Source organism: Vipera ursinii (assembly GCF_947247035.1).
Source record: "Vipera ursinii genome assembly, chromosome: 1".
Classification (NCBI taxonomy): Eukaryota; Metazoa; Chordata; class Lepidosauria; order Squamata; family Viperidae; genus Vipera; species Vipera ursinii.
This window is the reverse complement of record NC_139512.1, coordinates 218279594-218304632: the sequence shown is the minus strand read 5'-3', so window position 1 is coordinate 218304632 and position 25039 is coordinate 218279594. Positions and strand designations below refer to the sequence as shown.

The window sequence follows — 25039 nt, the reverse complement described above, 5'->3', positions numbered from 1 at the left end:
CTATTGTTTATATTTTATATCATGAGAGTGATTTTTAAATTCAACTCTGTAATATCTTTTGGTTCTTGTTTTAAAATTTAGTTACAGTTCAGTGGGATATCTAAGATGCCTTAGAAATACTACCAGGAAAGAAAAGTCTACAAAATTAAGGCAATACTTATTGCATGGAAATCAAATACCAGCAAAAATTAGAGAAATAAAAACAACTTGCCTTGGTTTTTACTGATAATTTGGATGGCAGTATGTGGAATGATATAAACGCAAGTCCCACGTTTTCTACAACCCACAAGATCCGAAAGTAAGTATCTATGGAGAATATTGATCTTTAGATGCTTGATTACTGAAGAGAGAACTATGGGATTTATAAAAATGATCCAGATACAGTTTCAGAGTTATGCCTGTGAAAAATGCAGAATGCAAAGTAGACTTCCCATGCAAACACAACAGCACCGTTGCAATAACAATGGATCTTACATTTGGGGAGGGGTCCGTTTCTTCATATTTTATTTCTTCTTTCCCATTTGCTTCCGACTGTGTCAGTTGATATGATCTGCCTTCAATGAAAGTAATATAGTCTTTATAAGAGCATAATGGGCCTGCCAGGATACCCATGAAATTACAGTTGTAACTTAAATATTCCAGTAGACTTGGCATGTGTCTGTAATTCAAAGACAAGCAACTGGTGAGATTGTATGTCTATTTTAGTAACAAGAACTCTACTACAGAATAATATCAATACCATGTAGTGATTGGTTATAGATGAACTGTCTAGCTGACAGTAAACTTCGTAGATAAAACAGTTGGGACTCAAAACTAGTTGATTAGTGGTTTATTAAGGGTCCTGTGCCACTCAAAAGATCAATCTTTATGCAGCTCTCATAAAGATTGCTGAATTAAACAACCTCGATCAGATTTAGCCAATGGCAGTTATGGTTCAGCAATTTGAAGGGACAGTTTTTTCCTTCTTGGACATAATAGGCACAGCATGGGACGTGATTCATTAGGCAATCTGATTTCTCCTTAATAGAGAAAATCCAGGAAGTCAGACTAATTCAGTAGCATGCTACCAGAAATTTACTTCAATAAAACAGGGACATGGAAGCCAGACTCCAACAACAAAATGCAAATTGATCTTTCTTCAGTGTTAATACAGGTAGTCCTTGACTTACAACCATTGGTTTAGTGACCATTAGAAGTTACAATGGCACAAAAAAGCGATTTACAACCAGTCCTTTCTCTTTTGACTGTCAAAGCATCCTCACATTCACATAATCAAAATGGCATGCATTTACGATGCTTGCAGTGTCCCAGGGTTATGTTATTGACATTTGCAACCTTCCCAGCCTGCTCACAACAAGCTTAGTCAAGGGAAACCAGATTTGCTTAACAACCATGTGATTCACTTAAAAACGGCAGTGATCTGCTTAACAACTGCCTTGCTTAACAACAAAAATTCTGGTCTCGGTTGTGGTCATAAGCTGATGACTACTTGTAGCACACTAATAATATATTTTAGTTTGCTTTTATGCTGCTTTGTTTAGTTTGGCCCAAAGCACTTACCGTGGCTTTCTTCGTATTACTGTAAAAAGGCAGAAAGCACCCAAATGCACAGAATCTAAATGCCTCTAACTCCTGCAAAGCTGCTGAAAGGCTGACTGACAGATGGAATCTGAGGCAGCCGTTGACACTAAAATAGAGAAGTGCTTACCTCACGGCTAAGCATCGCTGTGAGGGCGAGAGTTCTTCCTCCTTTCGGAACATTCCTGTGCATGAGCAAGAAAGAAAAGGGTAACCCGTTGGGCTGCTGCTGCAAGAACCACAGTCACATTTGAGTTAGGATAGTTCTTTCTTCTTCTTCCTTTTTGGTAGGGTAGTCATGAAGAGAAGTAAAGGCAATCTGAGGCCAAACAATAAAAGAGCAACCGATGCTAGCAGAGATTTGAGAAGACACTTTACCAGCATTCTAATCCTCTTTGTGATTAAGCTAGGATGGGCAGATTGGAACAGAGTTATGAGTCTAGAATTCCTAATCAGATTATTACATCCAGATGATTTTGAGGGTTCAGAATTTTGATTCACTATAGAGGAAAAAAGCCATTCTCTCCGTGTGCAGAAGCCACTGAATCATCAGGCTATTTTCTTCAAGGTCTAAATACTATTTAAAAGGTTGGCATTATTCCTTGCTTTCATGTTCAGTTCAAGCAAGCTAATCAGAACATGCCACTGCTACAGATCATAGCCAAGACTAAGTCTGAACCATGATTGCTTCCATAATCTGTTTTAAAATGACAAGCTAGGCTAAGTCAAAATATCATGCAAAAGTGCCATTTCTTGTACCTTTGGATCAGAAAGACTATGATAAATAATTAACTGAAACAAAACAATCTCAAACTCCTAGTTTACGTTGCTGTCTCACCTGAACTAATCATATGCAATTTTAAACATGTTATAACTTGAAGCTTGACAGCCAGTTTGGTGTAGTGGTTAAGGCATCAAGCTAAAAACAGGAAGCTAAGTCCTACTCCCACCTTAAGCAAAACAAGCTGGGTGATCTTGGGCCAGTCACTTTCTCTCAGCCCTAGGAAGGAGTCAATGGCAAATCATTTTGAAAAAACTTGCAAAAAAACCTGCAGGACCTGTCCAGGCAGTTTCCAAGAATCAGAAGGTGAAACAACGCATACAATTGAAAAAGTAAACTGAGATTGATCTAAAAACAGTGAGTAGAGCCAACATATATGGCTCCGTATAATCAGATGACTGAAGCGCAGTGGTTCCTATGGTTAGGATGCTGGCTTGACAATTTGTAAGCCCACGTTCAAAGTCAGAGTGAGCTCCTGTCATTCACTCCAGCTCCTGCTCACCTAGCAGTTTGAAAGCATGCAAACACAAGTATTTTATTTTTTTTATTTTTTTTATTTTAATCCCATTTATATCCCGCCCTTCTCCAAAGACTCAGGGCGGCTTACACTCTAAGCACAAATCAATGTGCTTAGCAATAGCCTTCATTCTATGTATATGCCTGCTTATTAGGGCTTTCGCCCCCCCAAGCAGCATTATTACAAAGTCAGCTTAATTGCCCCCAACAATCTGGGTCCTCATTTTACCTACCTCGGAAGGATGGAAGGCTGAGTCAACCTTGAGCCTGGTGGGATGCGAACCTGCACTAATTGCAGGCAGCTGGTGTTACTTAAGGAGGCATTAGCCCATTGCTCCACCAAGGCTCTTGGTACCACTTCGGTGGGCTCATTAATGGGGACATGAAAGGAGCCTCCCGTTGGGTGACCCCCCAGGCAATGGTTATGTCATTGGTTAATCCTTTCACCGCAAAAACGCTTTGGTGCTTCCGACATGGCAGTATAGTATCAGATGACTACTAACAAGGAGCAAAGAGTCATGAATATCCTAACTCTCTGCTACTATCTAATGATTGTCCAGATTTTTGCAGTAATTAATAGCTTTAAATGGCAAGAGACTACACTATTATACGGCTGTGGAAATCTGAAAAATTATTTGGATGAAATGATTCAGATTTCATGAGAGCACAGCAACTTCCTGTTAAAAAACCCCAAATTCTTAAGGTTTCTGCATAAGATTTAAGAAAGGGGATACATCTACTATAGGAAATCCACTTATTTAATGTTAATTGCAATTTGGAAGACTGCCATTGCTGCCTCTAATATTTCAGGGAGGGAGGGAAGAAGGATGCAATCATGAGGCCGACATAATGCAAACCATGATTAAAGTTATATTCTAATGCAGCCATTATCTCTGATTATTTACAAATAAAGCCAACTAACTTTCCTGGTCTAAAAGCAATCTCTTTTTAGATCTTCAGTTCTCAAAACTAAATAGCTAATTATAGTTATTTATTTGGACTCATAGTATTTTCCTAACTCTACACAATTTTTACTACTTATTTTTTGCAACTTGTGGCTTACTTTTATTTTCATTTACAATGTTTTTATTTTCTATAGACATTTGATATGTAAATTTCCTTGAGTGTTAAATTGAAAAAAAGTTGACATTATTGACTTAATAAATTAATACAGCAATACAACTTGCCCATTTTGAAAATTAATAATTATACAGGAAAGCAAAAAACTAAGTAGAAATATTTGTTTAATGAAATCATTACAAATATCAGTTTTGTCAATAAAATTCCACTGGCTTTATAAGAAAAAATATATCATCTCTTCAACTGATTGAATATCTGGTATATGGATAGAAAATAAAGGGTTTTTCAAGACTGCAAGGTTAAAAGTTTAGCTGGCCAGAACACATTGTTCTACCTGCAAATTTTTTTTAAAAAAATCTCCTCCCCAATTTGTGTTAAAAATTTAAACAAGGAAGTCTTTTCTCACCCCCAAATCTTACCATCATGAATTTCGTATGCCAAACTTGTAATTTTCTGTGTAATTATCATCATTGGGCTGTAACAAAGATGGAGAAAGGACAGGAAATTTAGATTTCTTTTATAAAACAGTACTTCTCTATGGCAAGGTGATGCTGCATGAGACAGAATAGTTATGAGTCTTTTTAATATATATACATATATACATACATACACATAGGCTCAAGCAGAAAGAAACAAAGCAACTAATGGCATTTACACTGACAGGAAATGATATATTTTCAAAAGGTTTATAGCTGATTTGCTTGAGAAGTCACAGAGCCTGTTCAGAAAATGAAGACATTTCAGCTCAATTATTCCTCCCTCCATAAAGGAAGAAGCTTCCATCCTTCCTTTGTCACAAAACATTACTTTATTGTGAACCAAATGTCAAATGACGTTTCAGATGGGGATATCCTGATTTGAGGACAAAATTCGTCACAAATTAAAAACAGGACATTTTAAGCCCTTTCCTTCAGGCACAAAAAGCAGAGGAGAAAGAGAAGCTTGACTTTCAGACATGCTTGTTCTCATTATGTAAGCATTCAGCTACATGCATGTGCACCATTCCCCACCATTGCTACCTCTCTTTGACACATGTTTCAGATTTAAAATCTAAAGATTTTGCCAAATTTTCTAAAAAAATTTTTAAAAAAAGCATTCCCAAAATAACAAAATGTCAAACAGGAATAATACAGTATCATTAAGCAGACAGAGAGATAACAGAAAAAAATAGCATTGACCCCTCTAAATAATGGACCAGTAAAATTTAGCTTGATTTCAATTGCACATACACTTGCTCCATAAATATTAAAACATAATCAATCTTGCCCCTTCATGGATTACTGCCTTGTCGTGGCGAAGGGGCTTGCATAATTCAATGAAGCTATGAGCTATGCCGTGCAGGGCCACCCAAGACAGACAGGTCATAGCAGAGAGTTGACAAAACGTGATCCACTGGAGAAGGAAATGGCAACCCACTCCAGTATCTTTACCATGAAAACCCAATGGACAGTAACAAAAGGCAAAAAGATATGACGCTGGAAGATGAGCCTCTCAGGTAGAAAGGCGTCCAATATGCTACTGGGGAAGAGCAGAGGGCTAGTACTAGTAGTGCCAGAAAGAATGAAGTGACTGGGCCAAAGCCGAAAGGACGCTCAGCTGTGGACGTATCTGGTGGTGAAAGGAAAGTCCGAAGCTGTAAAGATTTTTTCTCCATAGGAACCTGGAATGTAAGATCCATGAATCAAGGAAAGCTGGACGTGGTCAAACAAGAGATGACAAGACTGAACATCGACATCTTAGGAATCAGCGAACTAAAATGGGTGAATTTAATTCAGATGACCATCAGGTATACTACTGCAGGCAAGAATCCCTCAGAAGAAATGGAGTAGCCTTCATAGTCAATAAAAGAGTAGGAAAAGCAACACTGGGATACAATCCCCAAAATGACAGAATGATCTCGGTTCGAATCCAAGGCAAACCATTCAATATTACAGTAGTCCAAGTCTATGCCCCAACCACCAGTGCTGAAGATGATGAAATTGACTGGTTCTATGAAGCCCTACAGCACCTTATAGAACTAACACCCAAAAATGATGTCCTTATCATCATGGGGGATTGGAATGCTAAAGGGGGAAGCCAAAAGATAACCGGAATAACAGGCAAGTTTGACCTGAGAGTATAAAATGAAGCAGGGCACAGACTGACAGAATTTTGTCAAGAGAATACGATGGTCATAGCAAACACTCTTTTCCCACAACCCAAGAGACAGCTCTACACATGGATATCACCAGATGGTCAACACAGAAATCAGATTGACTATGTGCTCTGCAGCCAAAGATGGAGAAGCTCTATACAGTCAGTAAAAATAAGACCAGGAGCTCACTGGCTCAGACCATGAGCTTCTCGTTGCAAAGTTTAGGCTTAAATTAAAGAAAGTAGGGAAAAGCACTAGGCCACTCAGGTATGAACTAAATCATATCCCTGATGAATATACAGTAGAGGTGACAAATAGATTTAAGGAATTAGATCTGATAGAGTGCCTGAAGAACTATGGACAGAGGTTCGCAACATTGTACAAGAGGTAGCAACCAAAACCATCCCAAAGAAAAAGAAATGCAAGAAAGCAAAATGGCTGTCTGAGGAAGCTTTGCAAATAGCTGAGGAAAGGAGGGAAGCGAAAAGCAAGGGAGAAAAAGAAATATACACCCAATTGAATGCAGAATTCCAGACAATAGCTAGAAGAGATAAGAATGCCTTCTTAAATGAACAGTGCAAAGAAATAGAAGAAAACAATAAAATAGGGAGGACCAGAGATCTCTTCAAGAAAACTGGAGAGATGGAACATTTCATGCAAAAATGGGCATGATAAAGGACCAAAATGGCAGGGACCTAATAGAGGCAGAAGAGATTAAGAAGAGGTGGCAAAATTACACAGAAAAACTGTACAAGAACGAGCTTAACATCCCTAATAACCACGATGAGGTGGTCACTGACCTCGAGCCAGACATCCTAGAATGTGAAGTGAAGTGGGCCTTAGGAAAACTGAGCAACAACAAAGCTAGTGGAAGTGCCAGTATTCCAGCTGAGCTATTCAAAATCTTAAAAGATGATGCACTAAAAGTTCTACACTCAATTTGCCAGCAAATTTGGAAAACTTGGATTGGAAAAGATCAGTTTACATTCCAATTCCAAAGAAAGGCAGTGCCAAAGAATGTTCAAACTATCGCACCATTGCACTCATTTCTCATGGTAGTAAAGTTATGCTTAAAATCCTACAAGCTAGACTCCAGCAGTATGTGGCTCAAGAACTACCAGAAGTACAGGCAGGATTTCGAAGAGGCAGAGGAACTAGAGATCAAATTGCCAGCATACGCTGGATCATGGAGAAAGCCAGAAGAAGAATCTACTTCTCCTTCATTGACTATGCTAAAGCATTTGATTGTGTGGATCACAACAAATTGTGGCAAGTTCTTAAAGAGATGGGAGTACCAGACCATCTTATTTGTCTCTTGAGAAACCTATATGCGGGTCAAGAAGCAACAGTGAGAACTGGACACAGAACCACTGATTGGTTCAAAATTGGGAAAGGAGTCCGGCAAGGCTGTATACTGTCGCCCTGCCTGTTTAACTTATATGCAGAGCACATCATGAGAAAGGCAGGGCTAGATGAATCAAAAGTTGGAATTAAGATTGTCGGGAGAAATATCAACAACCTAAGATATGCAGATGATAACACTCTAATGGCAGAAAGTGGAGACTACAAAACTTGGGTTGAAACTTAACATTAAGAAAACCAAGATCATGGCATCCGGCCCTCTCAATTCCTGGCAAACAGATGGGGAAGAAATGGAGGTAGTGACAGATTTTATTTTCCTGGGCTCCAGGATCACCGCAGAAGGGGACTGCAGCCAAGAAATTAAAGGACGCTTTTTCCTCGGGAGGAAAGCCATGGCAAATCTAGACAGCACACTAAAAAGCAGAGACATCACCCTGCCAAGAAAAGTGTGTATAGTCAAGGCTATGGTCTTCCCAGTTGCAATGTATGGCAGTGAAAGTTGGACCATAAGAAAGGCTGAGCGCCAAAGAATTGAAGCCTTTGAACTATGGTGCTGGAGAAGACTCCTGCGAGCCCCTTGGACTGCAAGGCAATCAAACCGGTCAGTCCTAGAGATCAACCCTGACTGCTCTTTAGAAGGCCAGATCCTGAAGTTGAAACTCAAATACTTTGGCCACCTAATGAGAAGGAAGGACTCACTGGAGAAGAGCCTAATGCTGGGAAAGGTTGAGGGCAAGAGAAGAAGGGGACGACAGAGAATGAGGTGGCTGGATGGAGTCACTGAAGCAGTAGGCGTGAGCTTAAATGGACTTCAGAAGATGGTAGAGGACAGGAAGGCCTGGAGGAACGTTGTCCATGGGGTCGCGGTGGTTCGGACACAACTTCGCAACTAAGAACAAAAAAAAACCCAACCTTGAAAAATTGAACCATCAGTCCGCAGGGAGTACTTTGCCATTTCTACATCACACAGAAGATTTTCTTTTAGACCCACACATAATGGTAATAGCAGAGAAAGCAATGTGACAGAAATTCAGCAGTACCCTAGAGAATGCTGTTTCCCAATTAAATAACTCAAAAGTAGAGAAATGAAGACACATTCTTGCAATATAAACAATTTCTTCTAAAAGTAACTTTGGTGTCTTGTTCCAAGAGAATTGTAGGAAAATAGGCAAGATTTATCAGCTTTCATACACTTCCCCAGTACAAAAAAGATTAATTTGTGACCTCAAATACAAAACCAAGCTTTTAAAAGGAGGGAAGGGGAAGCTAGGGAAAAGGAACTGCAGAAAGGAAGTCTCTCAATGTTCATGATTGCACTGGACGTTTCCAGAGACATATAAAGATTTTTAAAGTCTCTATGTTTTGCCAGATGCAATAAGGTACAGGTAGTCCTGGACTTACGATTGATCGCTTAACAAAATTTGTAGTTATGACTGACTTGAAAGAACTTACTTACACTCATCCTCAGTGTTATGACCGATACACTATCCACACAGTTACATCATTGCATTTTCGGTGCTTGGCAAGCAGCTCACATTTATGACCAGTTGCAGCATTCTGCACTCATGTGAGATAGTGTTTTGTGGATGTTTTGCCATTTTCTAGCAAAAATGGCAAAACAACATCCATTGGATAAGCTGGATTCAGACTTACAATGCAATGATTACAATGACATGCTTAATGACCATCATAAAAACAGTTGTAAAATTGAGTCTGGTCATCTGAGTCTGGTGACTCAGTTTAAGACCACAAAGACTTATGACCAAAATTCTATTTTAAACTGTGGTCATAAGTCAAGAACTGGCTATACATTTTAATCAGGAGATGACACAAGTGGTTTGATCTGAATTCCTCCTGTCCATCCAACATCAGCTGGATCCCCTGGATGGACTTTTAGCACACAGAGAAATCATTTTCACAAACATCCTATTTCAGATATAGTTCTATTCTGAGCTATAAGGAGCTAGATAGGAAATTGTGATAGGGCAGCCTTCATCATATGTATGTATGTATGTACACACACACACATTTTCCCATATTATGTCTGAGTTATATTACCTCATACTCTTCTGTTGCAATAAACAAACAGGTAAAGAGTTCTAAAATGCACACATTCTGATTTTTAAAAATTCTGAAATTTTCAGACATATATGAAATCTCAAGTAAATTAGACTTAATTCAGACTTAACTACATCTAGCTACAGAAATAATTGCAAGTACTGAAAATAGTTATCCTTACCCAGAAAAATCAGCAGAATATTGTCCATAGTCAAATATATAAACTCTAGAAATTTGGCACACAGTGAGGTATCCCAAAGCAAAAACAAAACAATATCTGGAAAAGAAAAAAAGTCATTGGGTTATCTCTCATACTGCCTATAGGCATTAACATAAGTTTAATTTGTTTTTAGGATAAGTGTTTGAAAGAATAATGTAGTCTGACACCTTATATCATAAGCACAGTGTTTTCCCAAATGTGCTCATACTGTCAACTGGTTCACATTTCTAATCCTTTTATTTATACACACACACACACACACACACACACAACCTGTGACTCACTGGGTCTCCTTTCAGATATTTCCTCACCTAAACAGAGACACAGAATGACCACAGACAGCAAAAAGCACCTTTATTGTCATTACTTTTAATTAAAGCTGCTTTGCAAAAAAAAGCGGCACTGCACTGTGAAAAAAGTTAACCTAATAATGTATAAAAAAATGCTTTCGCAAATTATTCAGTATTTTACCACTTGTTACAAGTTCTGCATGGATCTATCATTACACTACACTATTTTAAAATTTAAAGATATTATACACTATGCATACACTGGATTCTGAAATCAGAAAGCCAAGACCAAGATGCCACCATGAGGCTTTCTCACTACAGCCTGAAAGCTCAGAGGACCTTCTGGAATGACATATATAGTGAGGAAATGATATCCTGTACAATTTGCCCCATGGCAGTGACAAGCGATACAGGTAGTCCTCGACTTACAACAGTTCATTTAGTGATCGTTCAAAGTTACAACAGCACTGGGGAAAAAAAGACTTATGACTGGTTTCTTACATGACCGTTACAGCATCTCCATGGTTATGTGATCAATATTCAGCCGCTTGGCAACTGGCTTATATTTATGGCGGTTGCAATGTCCTGCGGTCATGTGATCACCTTTTGTGACCTTCGGACAGGCAAAGTCAATGGGGAAGAGAGATTCACTTTACAACCGTGTTACTAACTTAGCAACTGCAGCGATTCACTTAACATCTGTGGCAAGAAAGACCGTAAAATGAGGCAAAATTCACTTAACAAGTGTTTCGCTTAGCAACAGAAATGTCGGGCTCAGTTGTGGTTGTAAAGTTGAGAACTACCTATACAAGTTAGGACTCTCTGTATCACCTCGCAGTAAGATTTAAGATGAGGCTGTGGCTGTAAGTCAGAGTACTTAAATGGGATTAAATTTCTCTTATACCCAAATAATAAGCATTCAGAGTTGCAGTCTGCATATTTGAAACTTCTATAAAATAAATGGTTTTTACAGAAATCTTATTAATCCATATAATCCCCCAAAAATCCATACAAATACCGCCTTTCAGCAAATTAAAAAGATAAATTTCTCTTTCTTTTTCTAATATGTGGGCAGATAATTCTGCATTAAATAGCATTTATGAACTTTTCGAGCAAACGTGCATTTGCTCAGCAAGGACAATTTTTTTTCATATCCTTTCTTTTCCGATGAACGTTTGAAGCATTTTGCACTAGAATACATGCCTGTTATGTTATTTTATTACCATGAACAAATGATAATGACGGAATAACCACCCATGTAAGTTCTTTTAACTGCACAGAAATCAACTGACATTTCCCCTACACTTGTACATTCAGTCCATACATATCTTATTCCTCAGCATTTAGTTCTGCTGTACTTCCCCGGGGGTATTGTCAGAAATGGGAAACAGAAGCACAAATCATTTAATTAAAATGGAGGGAGCAAAAGCATCCATTTTCCTCATCTCAGTAACTAAAAGATTTCTGCTGTAACTGAGCAGGCTCCAAATTCTGATCTTCACAGCGACAAACCTCGTGCCAGTCAGTCAGTCCATCTCCATGAGTGAGACTAATGTACAGAACCAGAGGACAAGCCAGGAGCAAGCCTGGTCAGGAATGGAGGCTGATGCATCTGTTCAGCAGCCTATGAATGAAGTGGAGTCTCCCTAAATTGCTAGAGAAAGTCTAAGTAAATTAAGAAAAAGAACCACTGTTTTGGAAAAAGCGGTTGTTTTCTGAAGAGATATACAGGTAGTCCTTGACTTACAACAGTTCATTTAGCGACCATTCAAAGTTACAATGGCACTGAAAAAACTAACTTATGACTGTTTTCCACAGTTACAACCTTTTCAGCATTCCCCAGGGTCATGTGATCAAAATTCAGATGCTTTATAACTGGTTCATATTTATGACCGCTGCTGTGTCCCAAGATGATGTGATCACATTTTGTGACCTTCTGACAAGCAAAGTCAACAGGGTACCCACAGAAAGTCACGTGTCACATGATTTCACACTTAACAACTCACAGTGATTTGCTTTAACAACTGGAACTGCTGGAACTGACAAAGTAACATCAAGTTGGGCACAGTCACATGATTTTCACTTTATGGCCATGTTGAGCAGTGACACAATGGCGGGCCCCAATTGCAATCAGTAAATGAGGACTATCTATAGCTGTACCAATCTTTTGTAATTTAAATCCCATTCCCATCTCTTTAAAACCAAGCTCTTTTGACCTAGAGCAGACAGGCACCATCTTGTGATCTTTGTCTTACATTTTCTGACGGCTGATCCTGATCAAGGCAACACCATTTCATCTTGTTTAGGTATTTTTTATTCTCCTTTTTCCCGTGCTAAATATATGCATTCAAAGTTTAAAACATGGCTTATACTTTCTCTCTTCTTTTCTTGCAATAAATTGGATTTTGTTTCTCTCTTGTGAGATTGCTGTGTATCTAAGAAAAGGCTGGGTTCTTCTAGCCACATGCCTTAAGCTACATGGCTAAGAGAATGCATTTTTTATTTGTTTCATTTTATGAGATCATTGTTGTGGGCCAGACAATGAAAGTGACTCCAGAGGTTTGACTGGAAGTATACTTTATTGTTATAGGCTGTAGTAACAGTAACTTAAAAGACTGTTTTTTTCCTTCCCTCCCTCTTACATCCAAGGAGGTGATTTTCTCCCTAATATTTTCTTTATTTTACAGGCTTAAAGCATGTTTGTACAGATGTTGCTGAAATCATCTCCGCATACTTTCTCCAAGATCATCCCTATGACTCCATACAGAAAATCACCAGAAAAATAATTAAGAGATGAGTGTAATTGTCCTATCTCTCATTACATAAAACAAGATGATCTTGACAGAGACAGAAAACATCCATCAGCAAAGCAAGAAGGGAAAAAGTATCTTAAGTTCACAACAAGCAGAAGAGTTCCAGACAGGCACTCCTTAATTCACATAAGAAAGGAAGCAAGTACAACACAATCAGCCTTACAAGAGCCCGCTATTTGTGCCAATCTCAATAAAAGTAGCTTTAGCCTTCCTATAGAATTAGTTTTCTGGTCTGGTCTGGTCTACTTGATGAGGCTAACACAGTTAGGATATGTGGAGCAGCATGGCAAGAACAACAACAAAGATTTTCAAAAAGTCTTCTTTAATTGAATTTATTAAAAGAAAAAAACAAGTTACAAAAAACTCAAAAACTGGAAGTTTTCGTTTTAGCACGCAATTTATTAGAGGATTCGCCAGGACTATGACTGCTTATTTCCCTTGCTAACAACATTTAACAGATGGGGAGATGGCTAACAATTTTACTGATAATGGAATAATGTTTAGGTGTTACGGGCTAGTAATGTTTCCCAAGATATTATCCATTTTCTCAGGTTCTGAGAAGCCCATAACAACAGGCAATTAATGCTTATCAAGATAAAAAGACAACAAGGAAAACGAAGGAGAATATTTGTAGCTCAGGGTTGAAATGAGGGGTCCTTGGTGCTCTCTGAGCTTGCTTGTTTTCTTGTAGACGTTTCATTGCCCTAACTAGGTAACATCATCAGTGCTAGACTGATGAAAACATAGGATTTTATTTTTTTATTTTTTTATTGCTGTTAGATTTCCTTTTGTATTGAAAGGTATAACAAACTGTAATGTAGCTGGAAGAAGAAAAATCAAAGGATAGTTCAGCCATGATACAGGAGATTTTTATAATGTCAGATCAGCCAGGGTCTTCAACTTCTTCATGCCCTAAACATGTACTGTACATGTACATGATTTTCTTCCCCCAAAAGAAAAAAAACCCATAGACAAGCAAGGAAGTGCTATACGGTTCTCTCTCTCTCTCTCTCTCTCTCTCTCTCTCTCTCTCTCTCTCTCTCTCTCTCTCTCTCTCTCTCACACACACACACACACACACACACACACACACACAGTTCATGCACGTGCGCGCGTGCACACACACACACACAGAGATTTAAAATAAAATTTATATGAAATTAAACTAAGACTATTTCAGTTAGTAAATGAGAGTAATGAGAGATGAGAGTAATAAAATAATTGCCACTAAAGACAGACACATATAAGAATTAGGATGAAAGAGATTGGACTTTGGTTTGAATTTGGATACGGTCACACAAATAATACACCACTAATGGTATCCCAATCCTCCTAAAATTTGTCTTCCTACGAGAATTAACTTGCAAACAAATAAACAAGCAAAAACCCTGAAACAATTTCTGATGCATTTTTATCCTTCCAACAACAGTGTGAAGGGCTTGATAAAGTAATTCCAGATTCAGAATCCATAAATCATAAAACAACATTTCAACATTCTCCTTTTATAAGGAGTTTATTAGAAGATCTCAAATATAATCAGAAGGGTAAGGAAAGGTCTGTTTAAAAAAAATCTGATGTCTTAGGGCTAAGAGCTACTGTTTCAGAAGATGTACAAAGAGCTCCAAAGTGGCCTGCTCAAGGACACCCTAATCTGCTTTGGCCATGAGCAAACTGGATGATTAGCTCATTCACTACCTCTCAGTTCCACTACACTGAAGTGTGGTTCTTGTAAGGATAAAAACAAGGGGAGCTCCCCATGTGCACTAACTACCCTGCATTCCCAGGAGGAAAATCTAAAATAAAAATGTAATATATGAACAAGCGTCCACTTTAAGATAAAATCTATCCAAATCTTTTAACAGTTTATAGGTATTCTAAAGGGATATTTGCCACTACCTGTCTAGCATGACCTTTTGCTGTCGAGACAGGACTTAAGGTTAAGCTCCTAAAGGAAAAAAAAAAGAAATAGGATAGAATATATTCAAACAACCAAAATCAGTGATATTCAGAACTACTGTACTAGCAAAAACAAAATCCTCCTAAAAAGTTAAAAAAAAAAAAGGATCCGGCACCAAACTGAAAAACTAATACATTAACTTATTATCAGTCACCACTTTTCAATTGTGGGAAACCTGAATCCTTGCAGACTGAAGGTACTACATAATAAACCTGTGTACCACTGTTTACTGAAATATGCTTTGCTTGACTAACATCAGCAGGGGTTCAGATGTCTACTTCAATAGATGTGAAGTAAAAGGAAAATGGAGCTGGCTAGGCTAAGCAGATCAGTTCCCCACCCTGCAAGTTGCTTTGCCTATGACAGGGGTGGGCAACCTTGGCTCTTTTATGACTTGTGGACTTCAACTCCCAGAATTCCTCAGCCAGCCATGCTGAGGGGAAGGGAGGGGTTTCCAAGCTGAGCCAAGGTTGCCTACCTCTGGCCTAGGACCTTTAGAGAAGCAATTAAAATGCTAACACAAGCATAAAAGTGCTTGGAAAGGAAAGGAATGTTGACAACAAAAAGGGAGACTGTACTTGCAGTCAAAGAACCGGGTGTGAACCAAGGACAAGGGAAGATAACAGGAATAGAAACATTGAATAATAACTATTATTCTAACGTGCAATCTCTACACTATTAATAAAATCACTGTATTTCTACTTCCACCTTCATTACAATACTATATCTAACCTCTTGAGTTACATGTATAATTTGATTAACAAAAAACTACATAAGGTCCATTTCGCGATGGAAGCTCCAGTATCGAAATTAACTCACTCTATTCTTACATCGGGGACACGGTGGCTCAGTGGGTTAGGACATTGAGCTTGTCGATCAGAAGGTTGGCAGTTTGGCGGGTTGAATCCCGAGTGCCGTGTAACAGAGTGAGCGCCTGTTACTCATCCCAGCTTCTGCCAACCTAGCAGTTCGAAAGCATGTAAAAATGCAAGTAGAAAAATAGGGACCACTACCGTGGGAAGGTAACAGTGTTCCATGCATCTTTGGCGTCTAGTCATGCTGGCCACATGACCACGGAGACGTCCTCGGACAAGCGCTGGCTCTTCGGCTTTGAAACGGAGATGAGCACCGGCCCCTAGAGTTGGAAACGACTAGCATGCATGTGTGGGGGAAACTTTACCTTTATTCTTACATTGATGAGTATTCTGGCCTCTGTTATTAAAATAATTCATAAAGCAGAAATTTCTGCTACACATATACTGCATAATATATTTGTAAGGCAAATAAATAAAGAAGCATGAAGATAATAAGTGTAATTAGATATTATTTCAGTCAACTGCAACAACTCAGATACAAATGGAAAAGACTAAGATTTAGATATTAAGCACTCTAATGCACATTTACTGTCATCTCAGGATTTAGCATGCCGCAGACTAGAACAAATAAGCACAGTTCACTTAAAAATAGTGCTTTCATGCATGTATTAGACTATATGTTTTATAAATTTTGCATGCAAATAGCAAAAGCTTGTTTCAAATAATATCACACAACCTGAAGCAATTTCAATAAAACAGCATGCAACTAAAATTAATCATAATACACCACTTTATTTTAACCAAGTATTCTGCCAAAAAAGTAAGATATTCCTCAATCAAAATCACATTCTGTATAATTAAAACAAAATGGAAAGGAGCCATTTCCACTCCAATACAAAAAAAAAACCCAACAAACCCTCATTCTTATATTCTTGGCAGATAAATTACAAGAACAATGTAATGTATTAAGGCTTGGGGTTTATAGAATGTGTCATTATAATCAAACATACGCACAATAAATTTCCATCTTCTTCACCCGATTCTTCTCCAGCAGTAAGCAACACAAAAATAAGGATACACAAATAATACTAAACAAAGAGCTCACATTTCAGCCTGCACTGTAGTAATAAGAACAACTTTTGTCTACAGTTAACTGGACCCTTCTTGGGAAGGATAAGTAGGAACTAAGCTTGGATGGTTTTGTACATTTTTCTGATACAGGCACCCCTCGAAGTGCAACTATTTAATGACAGTTTGGAGTTATGGCAACCTTGGAAAAAGTAACATATGGCCCATCCTCAAAGTTACAACCATCACCACACCCCCACTGTCAAATTGCAATTTGGGCGTTTAGCATCCAGCTCACATTTATGAACATTGGCAACATCTTGCAAAGACATGATTGTGATTTGTGACTTTCCCAGCCAGCTTTCTGACAAGCAAAGTCAATTGGAGAAGGTGGATTCACTTAACGACTGCATTATTTAATGACCATGTGATTCACTTAACAACTGTGATGATTTGCTTAACAATCATGGTAAAATGGTTGTAAAAAAACCAGGCCCAGTCATGTGATGGCTTGCTTAATGATCACACTGCTTAGCAACCAAAATTTTGGTCCCAACTGCGGTTGTAAATCGAGGACTACCTGCAAAGCTGATATCTGCAAAGTTCTACTGACTGGAGTCTTGAAGTGTGGCTGGGCAGTGTCTTACATTGTTATCTGGAATGCTGTTCAGCTTGTGGGCTCTGATGAAGCGCCAGGACGCTCTCCAGCATGGCTCTATCATCTGCTGTCTAGATCCATGGCCCTCCTCAAGATAGCTCAGGAAGGTGTGAGTGGTTGGGTCCAGCAAATGATCAATGCCTGTTTGGGGAAAGGAAATATGCCTGATGATTTTAAGATGTTGGTGTGTCTTCTTTTGAAGAAGACTTCCCTGGATTGAATTATTTGGACAGCTACCACCCTATCTCCAACCTCACCCTTTCAGAGAAAGTTGTTTATGGTATAGCTTCTGCTGCAAAATGCTCATAAAAAAGAGTTTATCCGTATCCTTTTCCATCAGGGTTAAGGCTCGGGCATGAGATATTGGCCTAGATGAGTTCTGTCAGGACCTGGATGAAGGGAATGCACTCTTTCTGACCTTCTTGAGTTGGTGTCATTGATCAAGACTGCTGATGAAGGTCAGGAAGCACTATTTTACATTAATTGTTCCCTTTCCTGAGCAGGAAAGTCCAATCAATAAGGAAAGAGATTTCCATGGAGAGTCCCACAAGGCATGATCATTTTTCTTCCTAGGCTTTCACGTATACATTTTATATTATTATTTAATTTATATCCTACCTCAATTTGTACAATTCTAGGCAGTAAACATAATACCCCTGCCTCCTATTTTCTCAACAACAATTATCAGGTGGAGCAGACTCGAGAAGGCTCCACACACATTTACACTACTCAGGTGACCCTGAGGACACATATAAACCTCCAAGAGGCCTCAATGCCTAAAAGAAGGCAAATGACCAGCTGCCTGCAAGGAGTATAAATCCCTCCATTCCCTACCATCCAGTCAGAACTGAAGAAGCTTCTTGGATGGGAAACAAAACATCTTCAAAAAAAAAGAAAGTCCAGTTGCCTCCTGAAAAAGCACCTTTGGGACAACAATGACCTGGATGATTGAGAATCTCCATAGACAGGCAGATTGAGAGTGAATATTTGGCCTAAAGTTACCCAGCCAATTTTCATACCTAAAGAACAAATAAAGCTCATGGTCTTTAATCAAGGACATTAGTTGCTACACCAAAGTGGCCCTCAATTAACCTGTTGCTACTGGGTATCATTGGTGAGATGCCATCAGCATTCTAATGATATTGTGTATTACTACTTGGGTCAAGATGGAGATGCCATGAAAGTCTTAATCTGGGGCCTGAAAACTGGGAGGGGTCAGGTAGAAGAAAACAAGCTGAAATGAAATCCTAACAAAATGGACTTATTTGCCCCCCAAATGACTTGGTTTCCTGTATGTAACAATTGCAATAATGGATGGTGGCTTTCCCCCTGAAAGAGTACATCTGTGACTGAAATGTCTTCCTGGACTTATGGCTATTGCTATCTGGAGGCTGCAGCCAAGAAGACCTTTGCCTAGCTTCTGTTGTGATTCAGCGTCAGCCTGTGATACCGGCAGCTGAGTCTGATGATTCTGAAGAGGAGGAGGAGGAGGGGTTTGGAGAGCCTTTGGTGTCAGAGGGAGGCTCTGATGCACTGCAGGACTCTCAGCCTGGCCCCTCCTGTAATGTTCCTCATCAGACTCAGCCATGTGAGCACGAGGTATTGGACATAGATGATTCACAGCTGGATCTATTCAGGGATGCTAAGAGCAGGAGGCATTCCAGAAGAGTAGAACAGAGAAAGGCCATGAGGCAACTCAGTGAGAGCAGAAGAAGGCAATGAGAAGCCACGCCTTGGGACTGCTGATAAAAGGGGAAGGTGTGGGAGGTGCTGGTTGCTGAAGGCAACCGTTTGAAGATCTTCTGCTAGAGTCCTGGTCTGTTATTCCTGTTTAACACTTGTTTGAACTTTTGATTTCTTTGTAAATAAATTTGGTTGGGTTTTTCCAGCCTGTTGACTATAAAAAGGGGTTGTCCCTGACATTCAAACAGGGCCGGTCGTAGGCTGGAACAGAACAGCTTCAACCTCTGTGACAGCTACAGCCATGTCAGCCCTGAGGTGACATGGTGATATTAATTTATGCCCTTTATCACTACCGGGATAGACTTCTACAGCCAGCTCTATATGTAATGAACGCTGAGGACTTCTCAGAAATTACAAATAATGCTAATGCTGCTTCATGCATACTGGTGAGTGAGATCAACTTCAATTGTGTTACATTAATGTTGCATTGGTGGCTAGTAGGTTCTCAAGTATAGATTAAAGCAATGGCTCTCAACCTGGGGGGCTGTGATGTCATCACAGGGGGGTCCAGAAAGAAATGTTATGATTTAAATCGTGAGGTAAGTCTTGGTGGTCTGTGGCCGTTTCCAAGGTCCATGGTCCACAACAGGTATTAAAAGGGGGTCCATGGTGAAGAAAAGGATGAGAACCACTGGGTTAAAGTGTTAGTTCGAAGCTTGAAAGCCCTGCATAATTTGGCTTCAGGACCACCACCTCCAGACAGAACCATTGTGTCCAGTGTACTCATCTCAGGAGATGAGGTTATCTATCCTTATATGAAAGAGCAAAACAGAGATGCAAGAGAGTATATCTTCGTTACCACTCCCACTTTATCAAGTAGCCTTCCTCAGAGGCTAGAATGGCATATTTATATATTTATTTGTTTGTTTTTTATTTCTATATACTTTTAACAGTGATCTGCAAAGCAGTAAAAACTGAACTGTTCCATAGGCCCTTTGCTATTTAAGACTATTTGTGTTAATACTTCCCTGGATAGTGTACCTAGGCCACTGATGGCAAACCTATGGTGACACAGCATGATGTTTTGGATGACACGCCAGCGTTCATCAACCCAACAGCAGCAACCCTTGAAAGCATGCCCCATTCTTGCTCAATTTTCAGAGGCCAGATGAGAATGGAGTGTGCTCATGCGGTCTCCACCATTCACACAAGAATGGGGTGTACTTTTCCATGGTTTTCAGAGATTGCTGAGGCCATGGAAGAACATTCTTCAAAGCTGCTTCAAGAACGAAAGCTTCATCTGACCTGGAGCAGCCTCAGCTAGTCATCACAAAGAGAACACCTCCTGAAGATAAGCAGTGTGAAGCAGATCCGGGGGAGTGCTAGGCCACAGGGGCAATTGTGAAGTTGCCCAAGACTCATGCATCTTGAGGAACAGCACAAAGCCATCTTATTAAGTACCGTTGGGGGCGCTGGGGCTGAAACTGAGCACCAGGCCTCTGGTCCAGCCTCAGGGTGGAAGGGGAGATAGAGAATTGTTTTTCCTTTTTTTGTGTGGTGGTGGTGTGGAGACACACCAGCTGAGTCAAGTTAGGCAGTTTCCACATTTTGGACATGCCAAGCCCCAAAGGCTTGCCATCACTGACTTATCTTTGTTTTCTTGGATGATGGCAGTTTTAATTATTTTATTTTTCTGTACTGTGTCACGTTCTACTTTATTACTATAACCTGGGAGTCATGTTATATTGTTGTGATTTGACAGTATAAAAAAATCAGCAAATAGGCCAATCTTTTAAAGTGTATGTAGTTTTAGAAATACATGAAAGTATTAATTTGTGAAATCTACTGAGTAACATGAAAAAGGAACTGCTATTATCAGGCAATATTTGTTTATAAAACTGAAAAAAACTGTTCTAATGAGATTTCAAATTTGACATTCTTGGTAAATGCACCATGCAATGTGGGTAATATAGGATAGTATCAGTTTTATTGCCTGAGAGTGATGATACTGTCTTTTAGTTGTTATCAAAATATTGCAAACATAATTGGAGCTTTAACCAACCAGCTTTGAATCTTTGAACACACATGCACACAGAGGTTCTGTTACAGTGACTCGTTTTTTAGTAATGATACTGGGTAATAATTTTTGATGAGGTCAAATCTTGGCCTTCTTTAGGTATTAATGATATATTGGCCTCTATACAACTGTCCTGTATCTTTTCAGTCTGTAAAATAGAGTTCATCATGTATAGCAATGGTTGTAGTAGCTCATCGTTAAAATGTTTATAAGAGGCTGGTACACCATCTAGAAGGGACGCGGTGGCTCAGTGGGTTAAGGCGCTGAGCTTGTTGATCAGAAGGTTGGCAGTTTGGCGGGTCGAATCCCGAGTGCCGCGTAACAGAGTGAGCACCTGTTACTCATCCCAGCTTCTGCCAACCCAGCAGTTCGAAAGCACGTAAAAATGCAAGTAGAAAAATAGGGATCACTACGGTGGGAAGGTAACAGCATTCCGTGCGCCTTTGGGGTCTAGTCATGCCAGCCACATGACCACGGAGATGTCCTCAGACAAGCGCTGGCTCTTCGGCTTTGAAACAGAGATGAGCACCGGCCCCTAGAGTCGGAAACGACTAGCACACATGTGCGGGGGAACCTTTACCTTTTTTACACCATCTAGTCCAGGCATTTTCCTTATTTTAATTTTTTATAGCTTTGCAAACTTTCCTTGTTGCTATAGGTTCATTTATTGTTTCTGTTTACTTTTATAGAAATGGTTAATAAGTAATAATAATAATTGTTAATAACATGACCTGTAATGCTATACATAAAAATAATATGTGAGAAGTTAGGGATTGCATTTTGACCTCTGAGCTTCTGGAAACTTGTTACACAACATTTTGACAATTTCACAATGAGGACAATTGGCTTTTTTTCAGGTTCCCCCCCCCCCCTAGGTTTACTGGTGAGTAGATTAAGTTCAAAATTAAAGTAGAAAATTTCTATGAGGCAAACTGCTCCATTGTCTATTCTTAACCTTCCAGCAAACAGATAAAATACCCTCAAATTGCACCAAAGAGATTTAACATTACATTTTGGCAATGCAATCTGAGCGGCCACAAATTGGACGAGGAGGAGTAACAACAGTACATGGGTTGCCCATCCTGATGTACAGTCATTAAATATAGCAATAGCACTTAGACTTGTATACCGCTCCATAGTGCTTTACAGCCATCTCTAAGCGGTTTACAGAGTCAGCATAATTGCCGCCAACAATCTGGGTCCTCATTTTACCCACCTCGGAAGGATTGAAGGCTGAGTCAACCTTGAGCCGGTGAGAATCGAACTCCTGGCAGTCAGCAGAATTAGCCTGCAATACTGCATTCTAACCACTGCACCACCATGGCTCTTTACAAAGCTCTACATGTCATAGGGCCAGACTATTTGTGAGGCTACTTTTCTCCCACATAGTCTCTGCTACTCCAGAGATCCACAGCAGTAGAGAGGGCAAGCTCTATGTCCTTTCGATCAAACAATGTCATCTTATTGAACCCTGGAGTCATGCCTTCTCAATGGCCACACTTGCCAGTGTGTCCCTGGAGATTTGGATGGCCTATTAGCCTTTCTTAAGGCACTGAAGACCTGGCCATTTCCCTGCATCTGAGTCAAGGAAACGGAATAATAAAGATGAGAATTAAAAAAAAATCTTTAAAAATTACGATTGTCATTGTTGTGAAGAATTTGTGTGATAAAAAATGAACGTTTTGCCAAGAGTGATGCTTATGTTTCAGACTGATACTCCGTTTAAAGAGTGGCAAAATGATATATCTAAAATTGTTTCTAGGGCAAGGGAAAAATCTCTTGAATTAAATCTAAGGTGTCAGAAGATGCGAAAGAAAAAAAGGAAGACTGACTTTGCCCAATTTGAAATTGTATTTTGCAGCTTGCTATTTGGTATGGATGAGAGTGTGGATGTTGGTTTTTCTTCAGAGCAGCCCTACTTCAGAGTATGGGATCCTAGGGCTGTCATCCCCCATAGCACATCCTAGCCTGCCTGCATTCCATAGTGGCTCCTGCCAATCTGTCCACAGTCCTTACAGCCCGCCCACATTCAGTGGCTCCCGCTGGCGGCATTCACCCACCCATCTAAGCTCTTGTCTGCTGGCTTACTTGCCTAGGACTCCAGTACCTGGGTTACAACAACCACCAGGACTGGCTGGGATTACTGTCACTAAATGATACAGTCATGTGACATCATGCTTTACGACCGCATCACCTAGTGAACTTCCTGTATGCATAATAATTGGGTGCATAGAACTTTACACAATTATTGGAATTCCTCTGCTAGAGATTCTGTTTTGAAAATTAAGATGGACATGTGTGCTTTCCATAAAAAAATATAAACTTTTGCAGTACCAATATAATGCTTATAATGGTAGCTTATAACAGTTATTAATAAGCTGTATTAATTACAGTCCTTGTTTATAGTAAACTATTCCAGCAATAAAACAATAGCATGAATAGCTGTTCCTCAGTGATCGTACCTCTGAGAAATTACCACAGTCCAGATTATTTAAGAATAAAAGGAAAAGGGGAAAAAAAGGAAAGAAAGAACATCCTTTGTTGACAGAACTGTGGCTATCTTAAAATTACACAATTGTACCTTATGCAAAGGGGCTCCACTCACTTGCTACAATGCAGCAGCCATACTAGTTCAATCTGAATGCTGAAAGGGATTTTTGTGTGCGGTGCACATTCCGGGCTTTGCACCGGAATGATCTGACCACTTCACTGAGTTGGCCCACTTGAATTTCTTTTATTCATATGGATAGGGTAAAATGTATTTATCATAAAAATGAATACCAATTCAAGCCAGTATTAAACCCCCAAATTAGAAAATACTTGTTAGCCGTTATACAAAATGCTCTTTTCCCATACATTTACAGTATTATGAGATATCTTTATGTCATCACTTTACTAAAAAAAGAAAAGAAAGAAAGAAAGAAAGAAAGAAAGAAAGAAAGAAAGAAAGAAAGAAAGAAAGAAAGAAAGAAAGAAAGAAAGAAAGGACAAAAGAAAGGTAGAGTAACATCAGAAGAGAATCACAGATTGGAAGGATTCTGGTCTTGAGGCAACAGCATGTTGGCTCCTGTTAACTGTAGCACGCCTATCCAAATTATCTCAGAGATAACCAAGGCTCCTGCACTAGGCTGAGAGGCGGAAAACACAAGCAATTAACAAGTTTCCTGTGAACTTATTCACTGGTCATAAATCAGAATCAGTTGACAGGATTCCTAGAGCTGAATGATGTAACTTAATTAGAGAATGCTCTACAGAGAAAGTATCTCTTGCCTGTAACTCATAGCTGTAGCTTAAATACAACCGAGAAAAGCAGTTCCAACAGCATGGATCCAGATGTCCAGTCTGGGCTTTATTAGATAAAAGATCTATTTGCAAGGCAAGGAATGAGGAGAAACCAAAAACAAGAGCACTGAAGAATACTGGTTTACTAGCAGAAAGTAAGTTTCCAACCAGGTAGAGGAGCCTTAGATAGCCTACAGCAGGGGTAGGCAACCTCGGCTCTTTTATGACTCATGGAGTTCAACTCCCAGAATTCCTGAGTCAGCATAGCTGACTCAGGAATTCTGGGAGTTGAAGTCCATGAGTCATAAAAGAGCCGAGGTTGCCTACCCCTGGCCTAGAGAACTTGATGCTCTTTCCTCTCAAGGAGCTTGCGCCCCTCAGCCCTATTCAGCTGATTATTTATTTTAGCGTTTGACACGCTCCCAGGTTCAGCATCTTGACTCCTTGTTCTTCCAATCAGCAGGTACCAGTACCAGCTCTGAGTCATTGTTTTCAAGCGGCCGACAGCTTGTTGACTCCCGTAATACAGGATGAGGGTCTGCCAGGATTTTCTCCAGCTTTAAATATCAATATCTCATCTTCCCTGATCCACTGGAGTATTTTCTAGTCCCTCCACTTTCTCCTTCTCCTCCAGGAAACAAGGTTGCACTTGGGAGAAGGGAGAGCC

At 39.6% G+C, this 25039-nt stretch overlaps 1 protein-coding gene across 1 annotated transcript in view; it reads right to left on the bottom strand.

Annotated features, from left to right (window-relative positions):
* Positions 1-25039, bottom strand: part of MBOAT2 (membrane bound glycerophospholipid O-acyltransferase 2) — a 95677-nt gene that overhangs the window by 24277 nt on the left and 46361 nt on the right. Inside the window, exons 4-7 of the mRNA XM_083352591.1 lie at positions 9691-9786; positions 4375-4430; positions 1709-1763; positions 475-658 (exon numbers count right to left, since the gene is read on the bottom strand). Of these exons, the coding sequence (XP_083208717.1) occupies positions 475-658; positions 1709-1763; positions 4375-4430; positions 9691-9786 (391 nt within the window). The remainder of the gene's footprint in view (positions 1-474; positions 659-1708; positions 1764-4374; positions 4431-9690; positions 9787-25039) is intronic.